This window comes from Pithys albifrons, chromosome 18 (genome assembly GCF_047495875.1).
Source record: "Pithys albifrons albifrons isolate INPA30051 chromosome 18, PitAlb_v1, whole genome shotgun sequence".
Classification (NCBI taxonomy): Eukaryota; Metazoa; Chordata; class Aves; order Passeriformes; family Thamnophilidae; genus Pithys; species Pithys albifrons.
This window is the reverse complement of record NC_092475.1, coordinates 7,380,958-7,399,429: the sequence shown is the minus strand read 5'-3', so window position 1 is coordinate 7,399,429 and position 18,472 is coordinate 7,380,958. Positions and strand designations below refer to the sequence as shown.

The 18,472-nt window shown below is 44.5% G+C and overlaps 1 protein-coding gene across 2 annotated transcripts in view; it reads left to right on the top strand.

The window, feature by feature from the left end:
• The window catches only part of TSHZ2 (teashirt zinc finger homeobox 2), a 219,813-nt gene extending 208,691 nt beyond the window's left edge, over positions 1-11,122 (top strand). For both annotated transcript variants that reach the window (XM_071572936.1, XM_071572935.1), the window contains exon 3: positions 1,998-11,122. In XM_071572936.1, coding sequence (XP_071429037.1) covers positions 1,998-1,999 — 2 coding nt within the window. In that variant the 3' untranslated portion in view covers positions 2,000-11,122. The remainder of the gene's footprint in view (positions 1-1,997) is intronic.
• Positions 11,123-18,472: the final 7,350 nt, after the last annotated feature.

Genomic DNA, 18,472 nt, shown 5'->3' with positions numbered 1-18,472 from the left:
TCCAATCCAAGCCTTTGATAAATATTTCCCACTGTCAGGGAACCAGTGCTCTGCAGTAACTTCAGGGCTCCTTCCCAGATTGAGCACTTACATGCTGCTTAATGGTCCTAATGATGTTCTGGAGGCAGAGTTGAGCTAAACAAGAGTCATCACTGCTGCACTCAGCTGTGTCAGCTCATGTTGGCCTTCATGGGACCAGCCCATGGTGTTGGTGTCCCTCATCCATGAACGAGACAGATGCTAAAGGGCTTGGTGTGACCTAAGGCAGGACTAAGTTGGCATGTCACAGGTAGTTCTCCATTCTGGTGAGGGCTGCAAATATCTGCTTGGAGAGGTAAAGCCAAATGCCTGTGCCATCCCCATAGTCTGCACTTGGACCATTTGCAGAGATAGGTCTGCAGTGAGAACTTGGCCACAGCAGCTCATGGTGTTGTTGTATTTGCAGAGGTAGGTCTGCAGTGAGAACTTGGCCACAGCAGCTCATGGTGTTGCTGTATTTGCAGAGGTAGGTCTGCAGTGAGAACTTGGCCACAGCAGCTCATGGTGTTGCTGTATTTGCAGAGGTAGGTCTGCAGTGAGAACTTGGCCACAGCAGCTCATGGTGTTGCTGTATTTGCAGAGGTAGGTCTGCAGTGAGAACTTGGCCACAGCAGCTCATGGTGTTGCTGTATTTCGGCTCCAGAACTTAGAATGGCAAGGCCTCTGGATTTCTCTGAAATCTGAACAAGGTGTAGACTGGCACAGCTTTATCCTTTTGCAGTGAAAAACAATAGTTTGCAAAGAGCAAATGGCTCTGGAGCATTACCTCTGAAACCTAAAGACAACGTTTTAAAGTGTCAACATGGGTTGCTTTTAATGTATTTAAAGTGGGAATAATGCTCTAAGGTATTCACCACAATTTCAAACTAACTTCCATGCATCCCCAGTTGCCAAAAGTCTCTACATTCAGCTGCCAAAACCTCTTCCTCCCTTCCAACAGTTTCTCCACAGCAGGTTTGGTTGCCAATGCAAAACTCAGCATCCCTGTGAAAACTGAAAAGGTAAAGATATTGTAAAACAGACCAAAATATAAACTAAATAGCATAAAGTCAATGGACATTTTTGTTTTCATATGGAATTTTTTGAGAAGTTGAGTTTATTTTACTTTAAATAGAGCTACTACTGAATTTCCAGTTGATTTAGCCAGAACACAGGGAACACACCACAGGGTTTGAGTCGTGTTTGCTGAACTATCCATGGCCTTGAACAGATAATATATTTTTCAGTAACATATTTCTCTTTGCCCACTGCTGGTCTCTTTTTTTCCTCTGTGCTCTCTCCAGATTGACTTTCAGTCTACTTATTGCCTGCCTCATTTCTCACCCTATTTTTCCAGTCATTTTTTTCTCCTGCTTTTCTCAGTATCTTTGTCCCAGGTTATAGGCAAAACAGAACTCAGCTTTGGACTGAACTTTTAAACCCACATCTTGAAATTAAATAAAACAAGCCCCTTCTGTCTCTGTGCAGCAGGAACTTCACAACTTGAGTCACTTAGCACTTTTAGCAGCTGCAGAATGGAAAAGGTCCATTGGAAGAGCGATGGCTTTTAATGCTCGGGAGGTGCCACGACACCCAGAAATAACATGGCAATAGTGGAGTAATTAAACACCATGTGGGTGCTGAGATGTCCAAGCACCATGAGGATTTTAGAGACTGTTCTTGGCTGGGTGCAGAAAGGAGCTCATTATTCTGGTTTAAGCAACATGAGGGGAAGGCAGCGATGCAGAGTAATGTGCTTGGTGACCAGGCAGAGCCACAGCACCAGCTGGATTTTGCCAGCTATCCCTGTGCAGCTACAGGCACAAGGAGCTGGGATTTTGTTCTGGGTGTCCTTGCTTTTTGTGAGCCCGTGGGTGGACAAAGTAAAGGGAAGCTGAGTCATTTCCAGAACTTTCTCTGGCTGAAGGTACATAGTCACTAAAAGCTGGTGACAGTGGCTGTTGTTGTTGTGCTTGCAGGACGAATGCCTTAGCCCCAGCTCTCCAGCCCAGCCCGCCCTGCACGTCACTGCGGCCCTGACACTGAACTCACAGCAACCCGGACCCAGAAGACTGCCAAAAAAACTCCTGCTATTCTTCTTCATCCTCACTAACAATTTGGTAATGAAGTATTGATTTCCACTCCCCTGCTTATGGACAATATTAGATTTTCATTGATAAACTGCACTGGGGCTGTCTGGTCTCCACTGTCCCTTTTTGCTGTCACTAAAACAAAGTGCCACTGAAGTAAGATAATGACTGAGAACATTGATGTACTTATTTCATCAATTTGTAACACTTGACAGGAAAAAAAATTCTTCATAGTTTAATGTCCAAGTGTGCTACACAAGATGCAGTCACTTTGGAAGCTTTACTTTTCATGGTAATGTCCATTTCCTATTTATAACCCCTTTGGGATAGTTTGTCTAAAGGAAATGTTTCTATTCTGTGCAGCTATTACTGTTGCACCTGGGTTGCCCAATCCAGTCATTGCACTAGGGATCAATACATCACAGTAAGTACAAGAATTATTAAGTTAAAACAGATTCTGAGCCAAAAACCCTCTGAACAATGTTAATCTTCTGTGCAAGTTGTTCAAATAGTTATGCTTAACCATGTTGCTGCCAAAGATTTGTTTGAAATGGATTATTTTCCGTTTGTTTTATTCCTCAGATATATATATATATTTAAATCTCCATTACGGTTTATGACGAGACATATGGGATGGAGGGATTTTTAAACAGAAGTACTATTGTTAGATTATTGAACATTATATAAATAGAGCTATATCTATATATAAATATCACTATATAAATATCTATATATAGATATAAAAGAAGAAAAATAAAATTCCTTTCTCAGCTAGGGGAGTGTAAATCTGAAACCCTCTGTTGTAGTCAATGGAGTTATTTTGGATTTATGCCATCAAAAATGGGATCAAAATCTGGTGTCCATGTCCTGTGCTGTGCCTTCAAGCCCACCAAGAGCTGGGGAGAAGGGGGCTACAAAGATGGCAATTCCGAGTTTGTGCTTGGAACTTTTTTCATTAAAACTTCGAGGTCCCAATTTTAATTTGTGGAATATTCACGTTAATAATGAGATCTAATTAAGACATCCATTAAAAGCCCGTTAAAGTTAATTTAACGTAAAAATTCCAATAGAACTGTATTAGATTTTCTCCATTAAATTAACGTTATGGATTTTTAACGGATGTCTTAATTATACATTATTATTAACGGGAATACTGTATTACACAGATTAAAATCGGGCCCTGAGTCAACTCCCAGGCTCTTGCAGGATATTCCATGTCTTGAGTCTCCTGTTTCCTAGTGCACTGCTTGGAAAACCAGGCACAGCCCTGGCTGCTCTCACTCAGCACAAGCAACCTCCAGTAGACAAATCCATCTCTGCATTTAATGATGAACTTCTCCAATTCTCCAAGGAAAAATCAGTCTGGATCCAGTTGTAAATTGTTATTCCGTGGCAAATGAAATATTCCAAGTATGCGAGGCACAAGTGGAGAAGAGGCTCTTTCTCAAAGAAGAGAGGGCTTTGGGGTGTGTTTCACTGTTGGTTTGTTTTCCGTGTTCAAGTTTATAATTGAAGCACAGCATTCACAAACTCAGGCTAAACATGCTCCCTGCATTCCCTGTGGCTTGTGCAGGAGGGCCTGTTTTGGCAGTGCTTGGGAAATTTTGACATGATCCCTAAACTCACCATGGAGGAGGAAAAAAAAGGCCCTTCTTATTTACCTCCTAGGGAAAGTGTTGCCCTTATGCCACATATAATAGCAAATTGCTTTTTTTATGGCATGCATAACCTAGATGGGAAAAAATATGGCGCTTGAGGGAAGGAGGGAAAAAGTAAATGAAGTTCCAGGAATGTCATTCTGAAGTAATGAGGCATGGACAGAAAATATACCCCTCACATCATCGGATTGAGATGGCAGTCGAAATAGCTTCATTGAAGTGTCAGCACTCATCCATCAATCAATCATCCACAAGGAAAAATAGCGACAGTACAACGGGGCGGCTTTTATGGGATTTACTCATGGGCATAGGGAATAGCAGCTCAAATGTAGTTCTGACATGAAAAGCAAGGTGCTGATATTATTTTTTATGATGGGAGGATCATAAAGTGAATTGAGAACAGTGAGGTCTGTCTTTGCTTAACCTATTCAACTGGAAATGAACGGAGCTCAACTGGAAACGAGCAGAGCCTTCAGATGGGTTAAGATTGAAGCCTGCGCCGTGCTGAGCACCGGCCATTGACAACAAGATTCTATTAAAGCAAAATCAATGCATTAGCATCGAGCTCCTCAGAAGCTGTTAAATTGCACAGCCCAGGTCAGAGTTATTAGGTGAAGCTGCCCAAGGTGGGGCCCGTGGTGGGGACCCAAAGGCCACAAGCGCTGCAGTAAATCACCACTCGGGAGAAATCACGTGTGTACCTCCAGCCCTGCTCCCTCCTCTGAGCTTCTGGGTGCACAGAGAAAATATTTGGCTTGTTGCAGAACCCAGGGGGTGAAGTTCCTGATGCTGTTCCCTGTTGTGGATGTTCTCCTGCCTGCCCTGGGAGAACCCTCCATGCAGTTGGGTTTGTCCCTCATGGCCACAGCCAAGCCACACAGATGCCAATGCAGGCACTGCCAGGAGCCTCTTCCCACAAAAGGGAGGCCCTCAGAGCCCACAGCAACCAGGGCTGGGGCTCTGTGTGTCATCAGCTGCTCAATTTTGTCAGGAAAGAGGCTTTGCTGGTGCCCCATAGCCAGTGAGCAGCAAAACCCCATGGCCCCACCTTGACAGCCCCTGGGACACCCAAGCTGAAAACTCCTGGGAAGGTCCTGATCCCCCTGGGGGAGCTCTGGCCATTCCAGCAGCAGGTTTTGCTCAGAGGGCTTTGCTCTGGCACAGGCAAGTGTGGGAACAGCTCCTTCCTTTAAAACTGTGGCCACAAGGCTGCATTCCCCAGTGCTCACCCTGCTCATTCTGCTGCCATTGCCATCCTCTGGGAACATTTTAGGTACACATTTGAATTAAGTGATTTTTATTCTTTTTACAGTATGATATAAAAAAAGAAAATGTACATCTCTCCCTTTCTCTGTACAGAACTGGATGAGTTGATAGTTTATCTGTCATATAAATCAGGTAACACAGGAAATCATTGCATCTTTTCTCTGTCGTAGCTACTCAATATCTATCGTTCTGATTTTTATTCTTATTGGAGATCATCAAAACATTAATTAAAAGCCTGGTGATCAAACAGCCGAATATTTATGATTCACGTCCTTGCTTATTAACAAGTGGCATATTGATAACCCACATATCCAAGCTGTTTGTGCTTCTGCACTGCAATAAAGCAGTGAGAATTGTTACCCTGCTTTGAAAGATTTATTCAGCAACCACAGCTCCCTTCCCACCACCACCCATGTCAAAATAAGCCATATCACCTTTATAAAAATGTGCTGTTTTAAAAGAGGGAGATGTAATGAGCATCCCTTCGGAGCCTAATATATAAGAATTTCAGTGGATCGGTCTCAGGTGTTTTGTCCAGTATCTTATTATTTAAGCTGAGAGGGAGAAGGACACTTAACTTTAAAAATGGTTGTCATTAGTACAATAATAATTGTTGAGGGAAAAAAAATCTCTGAGAATCTGCTAACAAACCTGCCCAGTAATTACTTGTCAATGCAAGTTATCAGGGGGTTTATTACCTACTTGTAAAAGTATTTACAAGACTGACCTCCCCAGCTTTTTTAGAGATCAAGGAGGATATAAAAAGTCATTTTAAAAATCAATAATTATATATTAGCACGATAGGGGTTGAAGCCTTCCAAGCCAGTTTTACAGGCTACTGAGTCAACTCAGACTCATTAACAAGGCAAGGATTTTTCCCTTCATTTTTAGCCCTTTTTTTCCTTTCCTTAATCATGTTTTGATAAAGTGCCATATTTACTCATTAATTTATACCCATGGTTCAGTTCGTAGAACAGAAAGGGGATATTCCCACTGGGAAGCATCCCTGGAAAACGAGCTGCCCTCAGTGAGCACAAATACAGAGGCAGGGGAGCTGTGGCCTGGGGCAGCCCTGGTGGGACCTCTCTGGGGGCAAAGGGGCTCTGTGCTGACCTGGGCTCATCCCACCACACTCCAGCCCAGCAGCTCCAGGCAGCCTGTGGCTGGGCTGTGCTGGGGATATTATTTTGGGCTCAAAACACAAAGGAATGAAGATGGCAGCCTGATGTTGGCAGGGATTGAAGAAGTGACTCTTCTCAGCCCCCCAGGCTGTGCCGAGGCCACGTCCCCTCTCCGTGTGCAGCTCCCAGACTGGAGCAGGCAGAGGGGGATCTCACAGGGCTTTTGTCTTCACCAACAGATATACGATGCAATTTATATTTAAAATTCTCTCTATAAAGACAGTATTGATCACAGATTCCAGATCAATATGTTGCAATTACAGCAGGCTTTAAAGGCCATCTGTCCCCAAGCAAGAGCACTGATCCAGCCGCCTCCATGCACTGGGAACAAGTGCTACTGGTTGGTGCCTATCTTCTCACAGCACAGCCTGACATATTACTTTTGCTCCTAGAGGAGCTACAGAGCTGTAATTCCTGGACATTGACCTCCCAAGAGGAGCCCTCAGACCAGCTTCTCGCTGGGTTTCACAGCAGGGTCAGTGACACTGTGGTTTTGCTGTCCTGGGCTTCCTGCTCCCCCTCACCATTTATCCCAACTTTCCTTGTTGCCAAAGCTCTGTCCTCAGCTGGGAATGGTCAGCAAGAGGGTCTTGAATTTCACTAAAAGTAAGAACTTTTCCATAATGTCGCTGAAGAGTTTGAGTTGGACATTGGTGGGTGCAAATTGAGCCTTTTTTATCTCATAGAATCATTTAGATTTGCAAAGACCTCCAAGATCCTGGATCATTGTGTTATGTGACAATTTGGACCACAGCGAATGTACTAATTTGAAACTTGCAATTAATTAATAAATGACATGCATCTAAAGGCAGATTTCAATTCACATTTCATCAAACTGAGGTCCCAATTTGTCTGCACCTGAACCAAGATCTGTATGTTGATGGCCCTGGGTGAGCCACTAGGTTGTTATTCCAGGAAGAAACAGTCCCCTGGATTTTCTTCTTTTCTTATTTCCTGCAGTTGTTGACTTCACACAAGCACACAAAGTGTAGAATTTTTATTCTCCAATTTTGTTTTGAAGGAAAGTGCAAGAATAAAATAATAAAAACAATGGGTTTGCAGTGATAGTAGAAGCTGATTCACCTTTGCATCCCACACGTCCCACCAGCACCTCCCTGATCTTCCCTGCAGCTGCCTCCCTCTGGTTTGGTTTCAGTCCAAAGTCTGAAAATCAGGCCAGATTCTGGGTGCATTTATTCCAGGGTAAATTCAGAGCCACTCCTTCCAATTCAGTGTATTTTCCCTCTGTCTGCCCAGCCCCAAACACTGTCCTTACAGTCCTGACCTTGCACTCCCAATGCGTTTAGGGAGTTTTGAAAACAAACTTCAGCAAACAGTCTTTGTCTCTGGGCAAATTAAACCTTCTGCACTTCAGAGGGTTCATAGTTATCACAGGGAGGTGATTGCAAAACTCTGATATTGATGTGACTATGCTGGTAAAAGTCCTGATGTCAAACCAGTTGTATCACCATAAAGCACTTTATACTGGTACAGCTCCTTTTGTTTTGCTGGACCATTTCTATCCCAGTGCAAGCACCTTCACCCCAGTATCCTCCAGTCTACACTAGTGGTGTTTGTTTTGACTATGCTGGCAAAAATGTGAAGAGCAGATGAATTTTAGGATGACACTGTTGTTTCTTGTTCCAAAGTGTCTGCACATTATTTTCTTGGAGAGTATTTTTAAAAGTGAACTTGCTGTACCCGGACTTAACTGCAGAGTAATAAACTTCCAGTTCATCATCCCTCTCAGCTCATGAAATGTCTTCAGGCCTTTGCAAAAAGCCCTGTTTGAGACACCAGATTAAATACTAATCCTGGCTCATCATACATCCCCACTTCAGTTCACACCAGCTTGCTGAGCAAACTTCCTTTTTTTTTCCTTTTTTGATCTAAGTAAAGGCAACAAATTTTTTCATTAGACTTCTTAGATGAGATAGCGGGGGGGGGAGGGAAGATCAGTATTTCAAGAAGAAAATGAAAATAACACCTTGGAAAAAATGCAGCTCTGTTAAAGGCAAGGAATGCTGTCCCCATCCAGGGATTCACAGCAAGGAAACATCCCCACAACTGCCTCAGCCGTGGGAGATTTCTGTGGGCAGTGTTTTCCCTTAGGAACTGGGCTGGAACATACACAGAGGCATGTCTGTGTGTAGCTCTGCAGGTGGATACAGACATTCCACACACACCCCATGGGTGTGCACACACCTGGGGGGTTGTGCAGCTCTGCCCGAGCAGGCACCGAGCCCTGGCTGGGCACCAGCTGGGCACTGCTGGCAGCAGGAACCTGCAGGATGTGCAGCACAGGATCCTGGCTTTACAGCGCAGCAAACGCTGGGATGTGCAATACAGGTTGCAAAAGCTGACAAGCTCAACAGTCCTCATTTGGCTCAGGGTACTTCTCTGTCCTGTCTCTGGTACAAAACCCCCTTTTGTCTTGTGCTCAGGCACCACTTCTTAATCCTCTGTTGGTTTTTTTTATTCTGGCTGTTTGTTTTGGGTTGTATTATCTGGAATCTGTCAGCAGGAATCACGAGACATCCATCCCCATTTGAATGAAGGAGCACAGTTGGCCACAACAGTAAATGGGATGTTTTCCTCTGCCCCGGCACACGTTTCTTATTGGCAGCATCTTCAGGTCCCATCTGTGACCCATGGTGTTAGGTCTGCAATTTTGTTTCAAAAATGGTAATAAAAATAAAGCTTCAAAAGCTCATTTCTCTTTAAAATGAAATTTTTAAAAAATGTATATACTCCAAATGGCATAAAGGAAAATTAACCAAGTTTTTTATATAAACAAACAAACGGGACTCCCTCAGAGAGGACTCGCAGTGACTTTCCTTGTCGAATGTCTCAGTGCTCTGCACTGATTTTGTAACCAGTGCATGCTGTATAGAACATATTGCCTGTACCTTAGAGTGGAGGGGGGGCCAAACTGCCCTTCCTTGGGCACTGCAGCTTGTTGGGATGAAAAGTTGCGCCTTTGATGCATTTTTATACTGTACATATTTGTATATATTAACTCTATTGCCATGTTATGAACACAGATTTTGTTATATTTGCTTGTTTCAGTTTCCTACAAAAAAGGAAAAGAAAAAAATTGGTCCATAATGGGGGATGTTATTTTTTCTTTTTTTTTCCAATAGAAAATATGCTTGTAATTTTTGTTTGTTTGTTTTCTTGGTCATCATCTTTTAATGGCTCATAAAGGAATTAGAGATGAGTTTTTGGAGGAACTCTGAGAAGCAGCAAGTCTGTGTTTGCATGAGACCTGCCCAGTTGCTGGCTAGAAAGGGGGGTGGGGGGAAGAGGGGAAATCTAAGTCAAGTTTTGCTTTTAAAGCATGCTTAGTCCCATGGGAAACTCATACATGTACAATTATTCTCTTTGTATTTTATCTAATAGTGCCTGAATTATTTTTTTAATGTCTTCTTGGAGGAACAATTCATAATTGTCAAAATTTGAAACATTAGCTTAATTTTGTTTTCATGACCCCTCATTTCTTCTCCTTATTTATTTTGTTGCTGTTTATAATGGGCCCCAAGGCCATTTCTGACATTGCAGTGTTCTTCTTCCACATTAAGGATGTTTTTAAAATTACTAAGATTATTGAGCCAACAGGCTGTTTTAATCAAAACCATGTTTCACTTGGTTTGGATGATTATGAATGGTCCTTCTAAAGGAGAAAGCCCTTTCTGCTGGGAGGACCATACCATCTAGTGGCCCCGGAGCTTCATCACAGACACATCTGCCTAATATTTACTGTCTTTCCAAAAGCCTGGCTGGCAATTTTGCTTCCAATTATTTGCTTATTATAACTAACTTAAACTAAACAAATTGATAATGTTAATGCCTTTCCCCCCCTCCCTTTGGTTGATTGCTAAATAAATTCATATAATTTATACTAGAGAAGATTATTGCTTTTATTGTTTTGGGTTCCCCCAAACCAATTATTAACAATCAGGACTATGTATCTCATTAAATTTAAATCAGGTCAAACCTATTTATCTAAGGCCTTTTCTGATTTACAGGAAGATGACTGTATTCCAGAGCATTTAGGATGTCTTTCTATGTATGATTTTGCACCATTGAAATCTATTAACAGTGATTTTTTTTGTTCTGTATTTTCACCATGCAAATACATTGTAAAAAAAAAATCCCTCAACTTTCCCACAGAAAACGTTACTTTTTATGCCCAGGGATTTTTTTTAATAAAATCACTGCAGTTTTAGAACTGTAATTAAAGCCCTGAATAATAGATCACACATCTTTATCTGTTGTGTTTAAAAGGGAAAAAAAAATAGCCCAAACTGTTCACATAATCCTGAATGCCTCATTTCCATAAAAAAGGTTTCTATACATATATTATTTACATTTTTAAACATGGTAATTCTTTCTTTTGTGGCATAAAACGTCTCTTTTCCACTGCAGCTCCTGGAAAAAGCGACTGCTCACATCTGAAATGTTATCGCAATTTGCATCAGGAAACCCAACTGCAGACATTAAGGCCTTGGGTGTGTTCCATTCTGATTTTACTGGAGGCTGCCCCTCATTTTAATGCTGCACTCATTGAACTACCTTTCTGAAATGTAGCTGATAGGGCTCGCCATAGACACGCTTCCCAACATCATTAGCTTTGCAAATGGCTTCATTTCAGTCAACTGCAGGCTTCAGTTTTGGCCAATTGTAAAATGGAAATTTGAAAAGGGGAAAAAAAAAAAAAGAAAAAAAAAAGAAAAAAAACAGATGCACTTAAAACATGAAAAGAATTATTTATATGATAAAAATATATTTAGATTTTCAAAGCACAAGACTGAACAGAAGTGCTCTTTTTATGCTTTCTGAAGATGTTACTGTTAAAAGTCTTTCTACATCAGGCTTAATAAATCTGTAATGACATTTGATGGATTGATTTTTGTGTGGGTTTTTCTTTTCTTTCTTTCCTTTTTTATTTTTTTCCTTTCTTTCTCTGCAGAGAAAGAAAAAGACTGACCCGGAGAGGCTGTGGGAGTTAAAAAAACACCGCAGGAGTGTGCCTGTTTCAGTAAAACTCACGAACAATTTCTAGCAGCCTCCCTTCCCTTAAATAATAATCACTTAGAGTAAGGAAAAGAGGGGAGAATGCCCCCTAACATCGCTGCACTGGTTGTGTAGAGCTTTTCCTTCCCCTCTGGTGTTGCTCCGGCCACTCCGTGCCCGGGTTATTTGTGGTGGGATCTGCGGGGTCTTCGCGCTGCTCTCACACCAAACCGGGGCTGTGGCCAGAAACCGGGAGAGACTGAGACACCAAACCCTCCTACGGAGGCTTCTCCCGCGATGGATCGCCCTGGGGAATATCCCCTGTCCCCTGGTTGACTCTGCCTGTCCCCTGGTTAACATTCCTTGTCCCTGGACATTCCCTGTCCCCTGGTCCACATCCCCTGTCCTCTGTTTGAATCTGCCTGTCCTCTGCTTAACATTCCCTGTCCCTGGACATTCCCTGTCCCCTGGTTAACATTCCCTGTCCCCTGGTCCACCCTCCCTGTCCCCTGGTCCACCCTCCCTGTCCCCTGGTTCATATTCCCTGTCCCCTGGTCCACCCTCCATGTCCCCTGGGTCACATTCCCTATCCCGGGCATTCCCTGTCCCACCCCCCGTGCCAGGAATGCATTCCCACTGCCCACCCCGTGGGTTATTTAGTGCCCAGGAGTCAGAGCTCTCCTGGGCAGAGATTCCTGAGGCTTGTCCTTCTGAAATGTTGATGGGTCCAGGGTCACCTGAGCCAGGTCTAATTCTGCCGCTCCTCCTTGCTCTGTGACAAACACACGATGAGCAGCAGAGCCCAGCCCATGCCAGCCCGTGCCAAGGGCAGTGCAGACTCCTGGCCACCCCTGAAGGTCACTGAAGGACTGGGCAGGTGTCTCCACCCCTGTGGAAGGGAGAGCAGAGGGAAGGAAAGAGCTGGCTGTGTCCCCCCCACCCTTCTCTCATTTCCTCCAAATCTCCTGCCTTTCCCAAGCCATTTCCAGGGTTTTTTCAGAGTACTTCACCCATCCCTTCTCTGGCTGTCCATCTCCTGCAGAGCCAAATCCAGTGACAGGCTCTGCCCACTCCACCCTTGCTGTGACCATTCCACCCCCTCGGGTGACCCCCAGGGCCACCCACCCCTCCCACACTCAGGGCAGTTCGTTCCCAACCCACGCACAGACGGTGCTGTGGATCCTGCAACACCGACCTCTGCTTTTTTTTTAAAAGTGATTTTTTTTTAAGGAATATATTGCACACATTTCAAGAAACCCCTCTAGGGTAAAATAAAAAATATATATAGATGGCTAAAATAACAAATGAATCATAAAACTTAGAGATGGAAAAGGACTATTAGATCATCCAATTCATCTTGCTGTCTGCCAATACAGGTTTGCTCCCCGCAGACCCTCCCCTGGGCTTTGTCTCGCCTCTCTGACTTAACTCCAGCATGCAGGTCCTCTGCCACTTCCCTGGGAAGGATCGTTAATGGCTCAGGCATGTTTTATAGAGGTGGGGCCAAATCCTGGCCTGGAGGGAGCCCCACCTGCAGGGCACTGGGGCGCTGACCCCCAATACTTTAGTGCTCCCCGAAGCAGCAATAAATGTGCCACGGTAGTGGGTTTTCACCTCCTGCCCCTGCCCACAGCACCCCATTGGGCTGTGGGGCTGGGATTGTGCTCCACAAGGATCCCTGTGCCTCTGTCCTGGAGCCCTGGGTGAGCCAGTGGGGCAGGACCACTCACCAACCCTCACCACGGCATTCCCGAGTGGATGGAGATGCCAAAGCAGCTGCAGGCAGCTCTCAGCAGGCTTAAGAGCCTGCTCTGATTTATTCCAAGAGTTTGAACTTGCATCTCTCTCTTTTTTTCTTCTTTTTTTTTTTAATTATTGGTGCTACACTCCAACAGAAGAACAAACAAACAAACAAATAAAATCAACCCTTCAGCTTCTCAGATGGATGTTTTGGCTACAGGGCAACTTTGAAAGCTGGTTCAGTTGTTGGTTTTGCTTTCTTTTTTTTTTGCTTTTTTTTTTTTTTGCTGCTCCTTAAAACTGTCTTGATTTAATAAAAGTTAAATGTTTTCACAGGAAAATCAGGCTGGGTGGTTTGTGATTCTTTTATGTACAACACGAATATTACATTATTCAACAATTCAGGAATAAATTTCATTCTGTCTACCTTTGCTGAGTGTTTTACAATTTAAATAGCTGGTCTAACAGAGAGGTCCAGGCACTAAGGAGGGATCCATTAACTCCAGGAGGGCACCAAGGTCATGGCACAAAGGGCTCCAGGTGGGACCTCTCTGGGTCTGTGGGAGGCAGGAGAGGAGAGCCTGGGACCAGGGGCTGGATTTGCCACACAACAGGGGGATTATGTGACCCAGATGAGGCACCACAGAATGGGAAGGAGAGTACTGAGAGGGGATCTCATCAATCCACACAAATATCCCCAAGGGATGCCAAGAGGATGGTGCCAGGCTCTGTTCAGTGGTGCCCAGTGACAGGAGGAGGAGCAATGGCCATAAACTAAACCAAAACTTCCACCTCAACATGAACAAGAACTTTTTTCCATGGAGGTGGCAGAGCTGGAACAGCTGCCCAGGGAGGGCATGGAGTCTCCCCCTCTGGGGACATCCCAAATACACCTGGACATGTTCCTGTGTCACCTGCTCAGGTGACCCTGACTGGGCAGGGGGTTGGACTGGGGATCTCCAGAGGGCCCTTCCAACTCCAGCTATTCTGGGATTGTGTCACCCACAGTTTGCTCTGAAATGTCCAAGCACAGAAGTGCCCCTGGACTGGTGCCCCTGCACAGACAGCTCTGTTCACTGCTCTGATCCCCCTCCATGGACAAGAGGATCCCAGCCCAGAGACATCTCCACGTGGGGCTGGCACTGGTGCCAGGCATGGGCGGAGCTTGCCCAGGAGCTGCTGCCCTGCACTCCTGAGCCAGGCTGGGACACAGCTGGAGCACCACGGCTGGCACAGCAGCTGCAGGGCGTTGTGTCACTCAGGGCAGTTTATTGGCAAGATTTATGGGTGCAAAGACAAATGTTTAGAGGAACAAAAGGCAACCCTGCACACCCTTAGCATCTGGTCTCAGCTCAGCAACGTCTCAGCCCCAGCTCAGAGGCAGCTCTGGAGCAAACCAAGCTGTTAACTGGGCTCCAGACCTCAGGCTGCCCTCAGGGAAAGAGCAGGAAAAATATCACAGGAAAAACCATCCAAAATGCAGCATAAAACATCAGGCTGTATCAAGCTGTTCTCTGCTACTGGGAAGATCTTTGTTCAGGGAAAGGAGTCAAGTCCTGAGGGGACCATACACCCCAATGGCCACCCAGGACATGGGCTGGGACCTTGTCCTCCTCCACCCACCCCATCCCACAGGAGCAGGAGGGTCACAGGACAGGTGTCTGTCACAGCAGGACAAACAGTGACATAGAAGCATTCCAGATTTTGGCTATGAGCACATGAGGGCTGAGCAGGGCGCTCCTCACACCAGGTCTGCCCATGTGCCCTTGTTTTGGGGATCAGCAGTGACCTGGCACCACAAATGAGGAAGGAAAAGGGATGTGCTCCTGTGGGATCCCATCAACATGAGGATACAGAGCTCTCAGGGGGTGCCCAGCTCCCCATGTACCTTAAACACCAGCCACGTGCCCCAAAGCAGCTCATAACCAGCCTGTGCCCTGGGGAAACACACTTCAAATCCTACCTCTGTTTTTTCTTAGCACATCAGGCCACGCCAGGCTCCTGGAGAAAGGTCCAGACTGCTCAATTTTGTAAAGTTTACTCCTTTGGCAGAGCTTTCTGCAGCCCAAATGGTAATCCAGGCTAAACCCTGTGATACCTCCTCTGGCTGTCCTACAAAATACACTGGAGCCCCTAAAATATTAAGTGTGTTGCTTGTCTGAAAGCCACAGTGAGGGAGGAAGAGAATTCCTGAAGAGATCAGATAAACCTCAACACTAACAAGAACATTTGGAAAACAAAGACTGTCTGCACACTGGAAATAGTTATTGCAGTGGTACTGACACTTGAAAGGCATTTACAACATTTTTAACACAGGAAAGACATAGTTTTGCTGGCGAACTGGTGCTTTTATGGCTGTGATGTGTTTAGGGACTCTGAAGATGTGGAGATGAACCAGCCTTGGGTCCCCTGGATGTTCCTGCAGTCACCAGAGCAGGGCTGCAAAGTTTGGACATTGCAGGTGCTACTGCACTCAGGGAACATTAAATTACAGGAAAGACAGAGAAATATACCTTAAATATATTTTTCTTTTTTTCTTTTTTTTTTTTTAATAGAACTGGATGTCAGCTTTACATTAATACTCTAATTTATAAAGATGCAAATACAGCTACGGGTCCTTGGTTACCAGCCCCCTGGCTCTCCACCAAAAAGTCCTTTTTTTTGTCAAACTATCACTGATTTTTATTTTTAAACCATTCACAACCAAATTCAGTGGATCTGGCTGAGTGTGCAGCTCAGTGGTGTTGTGCAACTCAGGGGGCATTAATGTGTTCCGAGACTGAGCTCTATAACTCCAGTGCAAAAAATCACTAATAAGTTTAAATCAACCCAAAATCTGCAACCAAAACCAAACCCAAAGCATTTCTTGAACCAGGATGTTCAATATTCCCTTTTAATTGACAAGAACAGCGTTAGGAGTGTTTAAGAATTTTGTTTGCTTGTTTTTCTGAACTAACTAATAAAATATTGATAACTCTGGATAAACTCATCCCAGAAAATTAATAAAGTGAGTACCCCCTGAGTTCAGGCAAACAGCAATAATGCTGGTTAGAGAAGGGGGAAATCACATTTTTTATAGGAAAAGTCCATCTGTAAGCAATTGTGCTAATTCTTTAAAGATGATCAGCTCAGGCTTTTGGAGTCAAACAGGAAAACAACCAAAATTCTTATCGGGAAAGAAATTTTTCAACCTGAAAACAGATTCTGTCAAAGTGTCAGAGGCCCAGATTTAGATTCTGCTAAAAGAGACTTTAACAAGACACAATCTGGACAGAAATGCTGAGTTCAATTACCTTTTAACCACAAGTAACAGCTGGAGGGAGACCAGAAATACAGCCCCAAACACAACACAGAAGGTGAACCAAAGGGAAAGAGAAATTCAGAACTGCCAAGTCTCACCCTCATCCCACTTTGTGAGCACAGGACACCAACACTGAGAAGGGTAAGGGCAGCTGTTGCATTTAAGGTGTTACTTACCCAAAATCTGAGCCTGGAAAATCCATGCCCTGGACAATCCAGAGAACTGAAGTGCAGAGCCATTGCTCTTCCTCCAGCTGAGAACATGAACCTGTCCCAGAGGCAGAAAATACCTTGGCCTGCTGCTGGGAAGTTTGGGGAGGTTTTGGTGAGACGGATTTGGAAAATAACACAGAAGGCAAAAAATTCAAGTTCGGTGAAAATGTATTTTGCCATTAATTATCATCTCGCTCAGTTCTGATCTTCTCTGTTCCCAAACTGTTTAGCTCAACTTTGACATTAAAATTACATTTGGTTTGCTGAGAACTACTTTAATTAGACTTCTGAGAACATACATACATATATATATATTAAAAATACAGAATTACCCTTAAATGAAATAACATTTCATGACAAAATGTGAATTTTTTTTGCTTTAAGTGAACGCTATTTCCTGATTTTCCAGAATTATCAGAAAAGCAAGAAGCCTGTGGTTTCCTCAGCTCATGTGGGTAACACAGACTCTGCCTGTTCTTTATCTTCCACTTGTTCCACCAAACAGCACCAAAGATGGAGGGATGAAATCACAGGAGGGTTCTTCGCAAGTAATTATTCAACAGCACAAAAAAAAGAAAAAAATCAGTAATTAGGTCATGACTTTCAGAGAGGATTAATGAAACCATTTTATATGTGTACAATGAGCTTTAAATGCCAAAGCGTTCCATAATTATTTATTAGATTGAATTTGCTCATGCAAATAGTCTTGTCCCCAAAATCCACACAGAGGGACATCCACAGTGACGGTCCCACGTTATGAAACATATCATTGAATTAACAGTAAAAATTCAAGCAGGCAAAAGTAATGTTTGCCAGCAGCTACATTTGCTCAGAATCAGAAATATCAGGAACTATTGATCAAGGGAGAAGAGAAAATCGGAGGAAAGGTCCCTGTATCTGCAGATTTGCTTTGGTTCATCTGCCCCTCGAGAGGTTTCCTGGTGATGCCGATTGTGGCTGCCACGTTACTGCCCAGGTCACCTCCTCCGTGCCCGGGCGGCTCTGTGTTTATGGGGTTCTTTTACACAGTTGCTAATTAATTGGGGTGTCTAAAGTAAATTTGTCCCGGGGACATGCGGCAGCTCCAGTGGGTCCGGCTCCTCTGCTTGGCCAACACCGCCACCTAATGCCGGCACACGCCGCTCCTCTGGAGCACCGACACCTGCAAGGATGCTGCTCCCATCGCCTCCCCGGAGAGGCTGGCACCGGCTGTGCTCACCTGCAGCTGCCCCAGCGGCGGGAGATGCGGCTCCTGCACACACGGACCGGGGGGAACAACCTTTCCCACCTCCCGGCGGCTTGAGAGGCATCTGGGAAGCGCTGAACAGAGAGATGAGCTCCTGGGGGCTGCAGGATGGAATTCTGCGTGCTGGGAGTGGGGATAACCTCGGGGAAGCAAAGGGAGGACAATTCTGGAGAAGGAATGCTATTTGTTATAGGGAATGTCATCATCAAAATCCAGAGCTCCCCAGTCTGAGCTTCCCCATCCCCATCCTGGAGCATAAGGGATTCGATGTCATTACAAACACTGAGGAGGAAGATAAAAAGCTGCTGTGTGTGCCCCAAACAGCTCAGGCTCAGCTCAGCTCAATCAGTGCAGAGGGGATGACCTGGGCAGACACCACACCTTCAGATTTGGTTCTCTAGAGGAAGAGCCACTACAGTGAGTCTGTGACAGGCTGGGAAGTGTTAAAGCAGAGCACCTGGTGTTTTGGAGTGCCATGCTCAGCCCAGCAGCCTCCCCTCTGGAATTCTGCTCCAACAGCAACTACAGCTCCTGCTTTGTCTAGTATTTCACATCTGACCCAATATTGGACCCTGTGTCTATCAGTAATGATCTCCAAACTAAATAAAACTACTTATCACACAACTGACCCTTGTTACAGATAACAACACATGTCAAAATGGGCATTCTTGCAATTAGCATGTCATTACTCAATCTGCATTATTACACATGGGAATCATGCTGCAGCATGTTTGGAACTGCTAC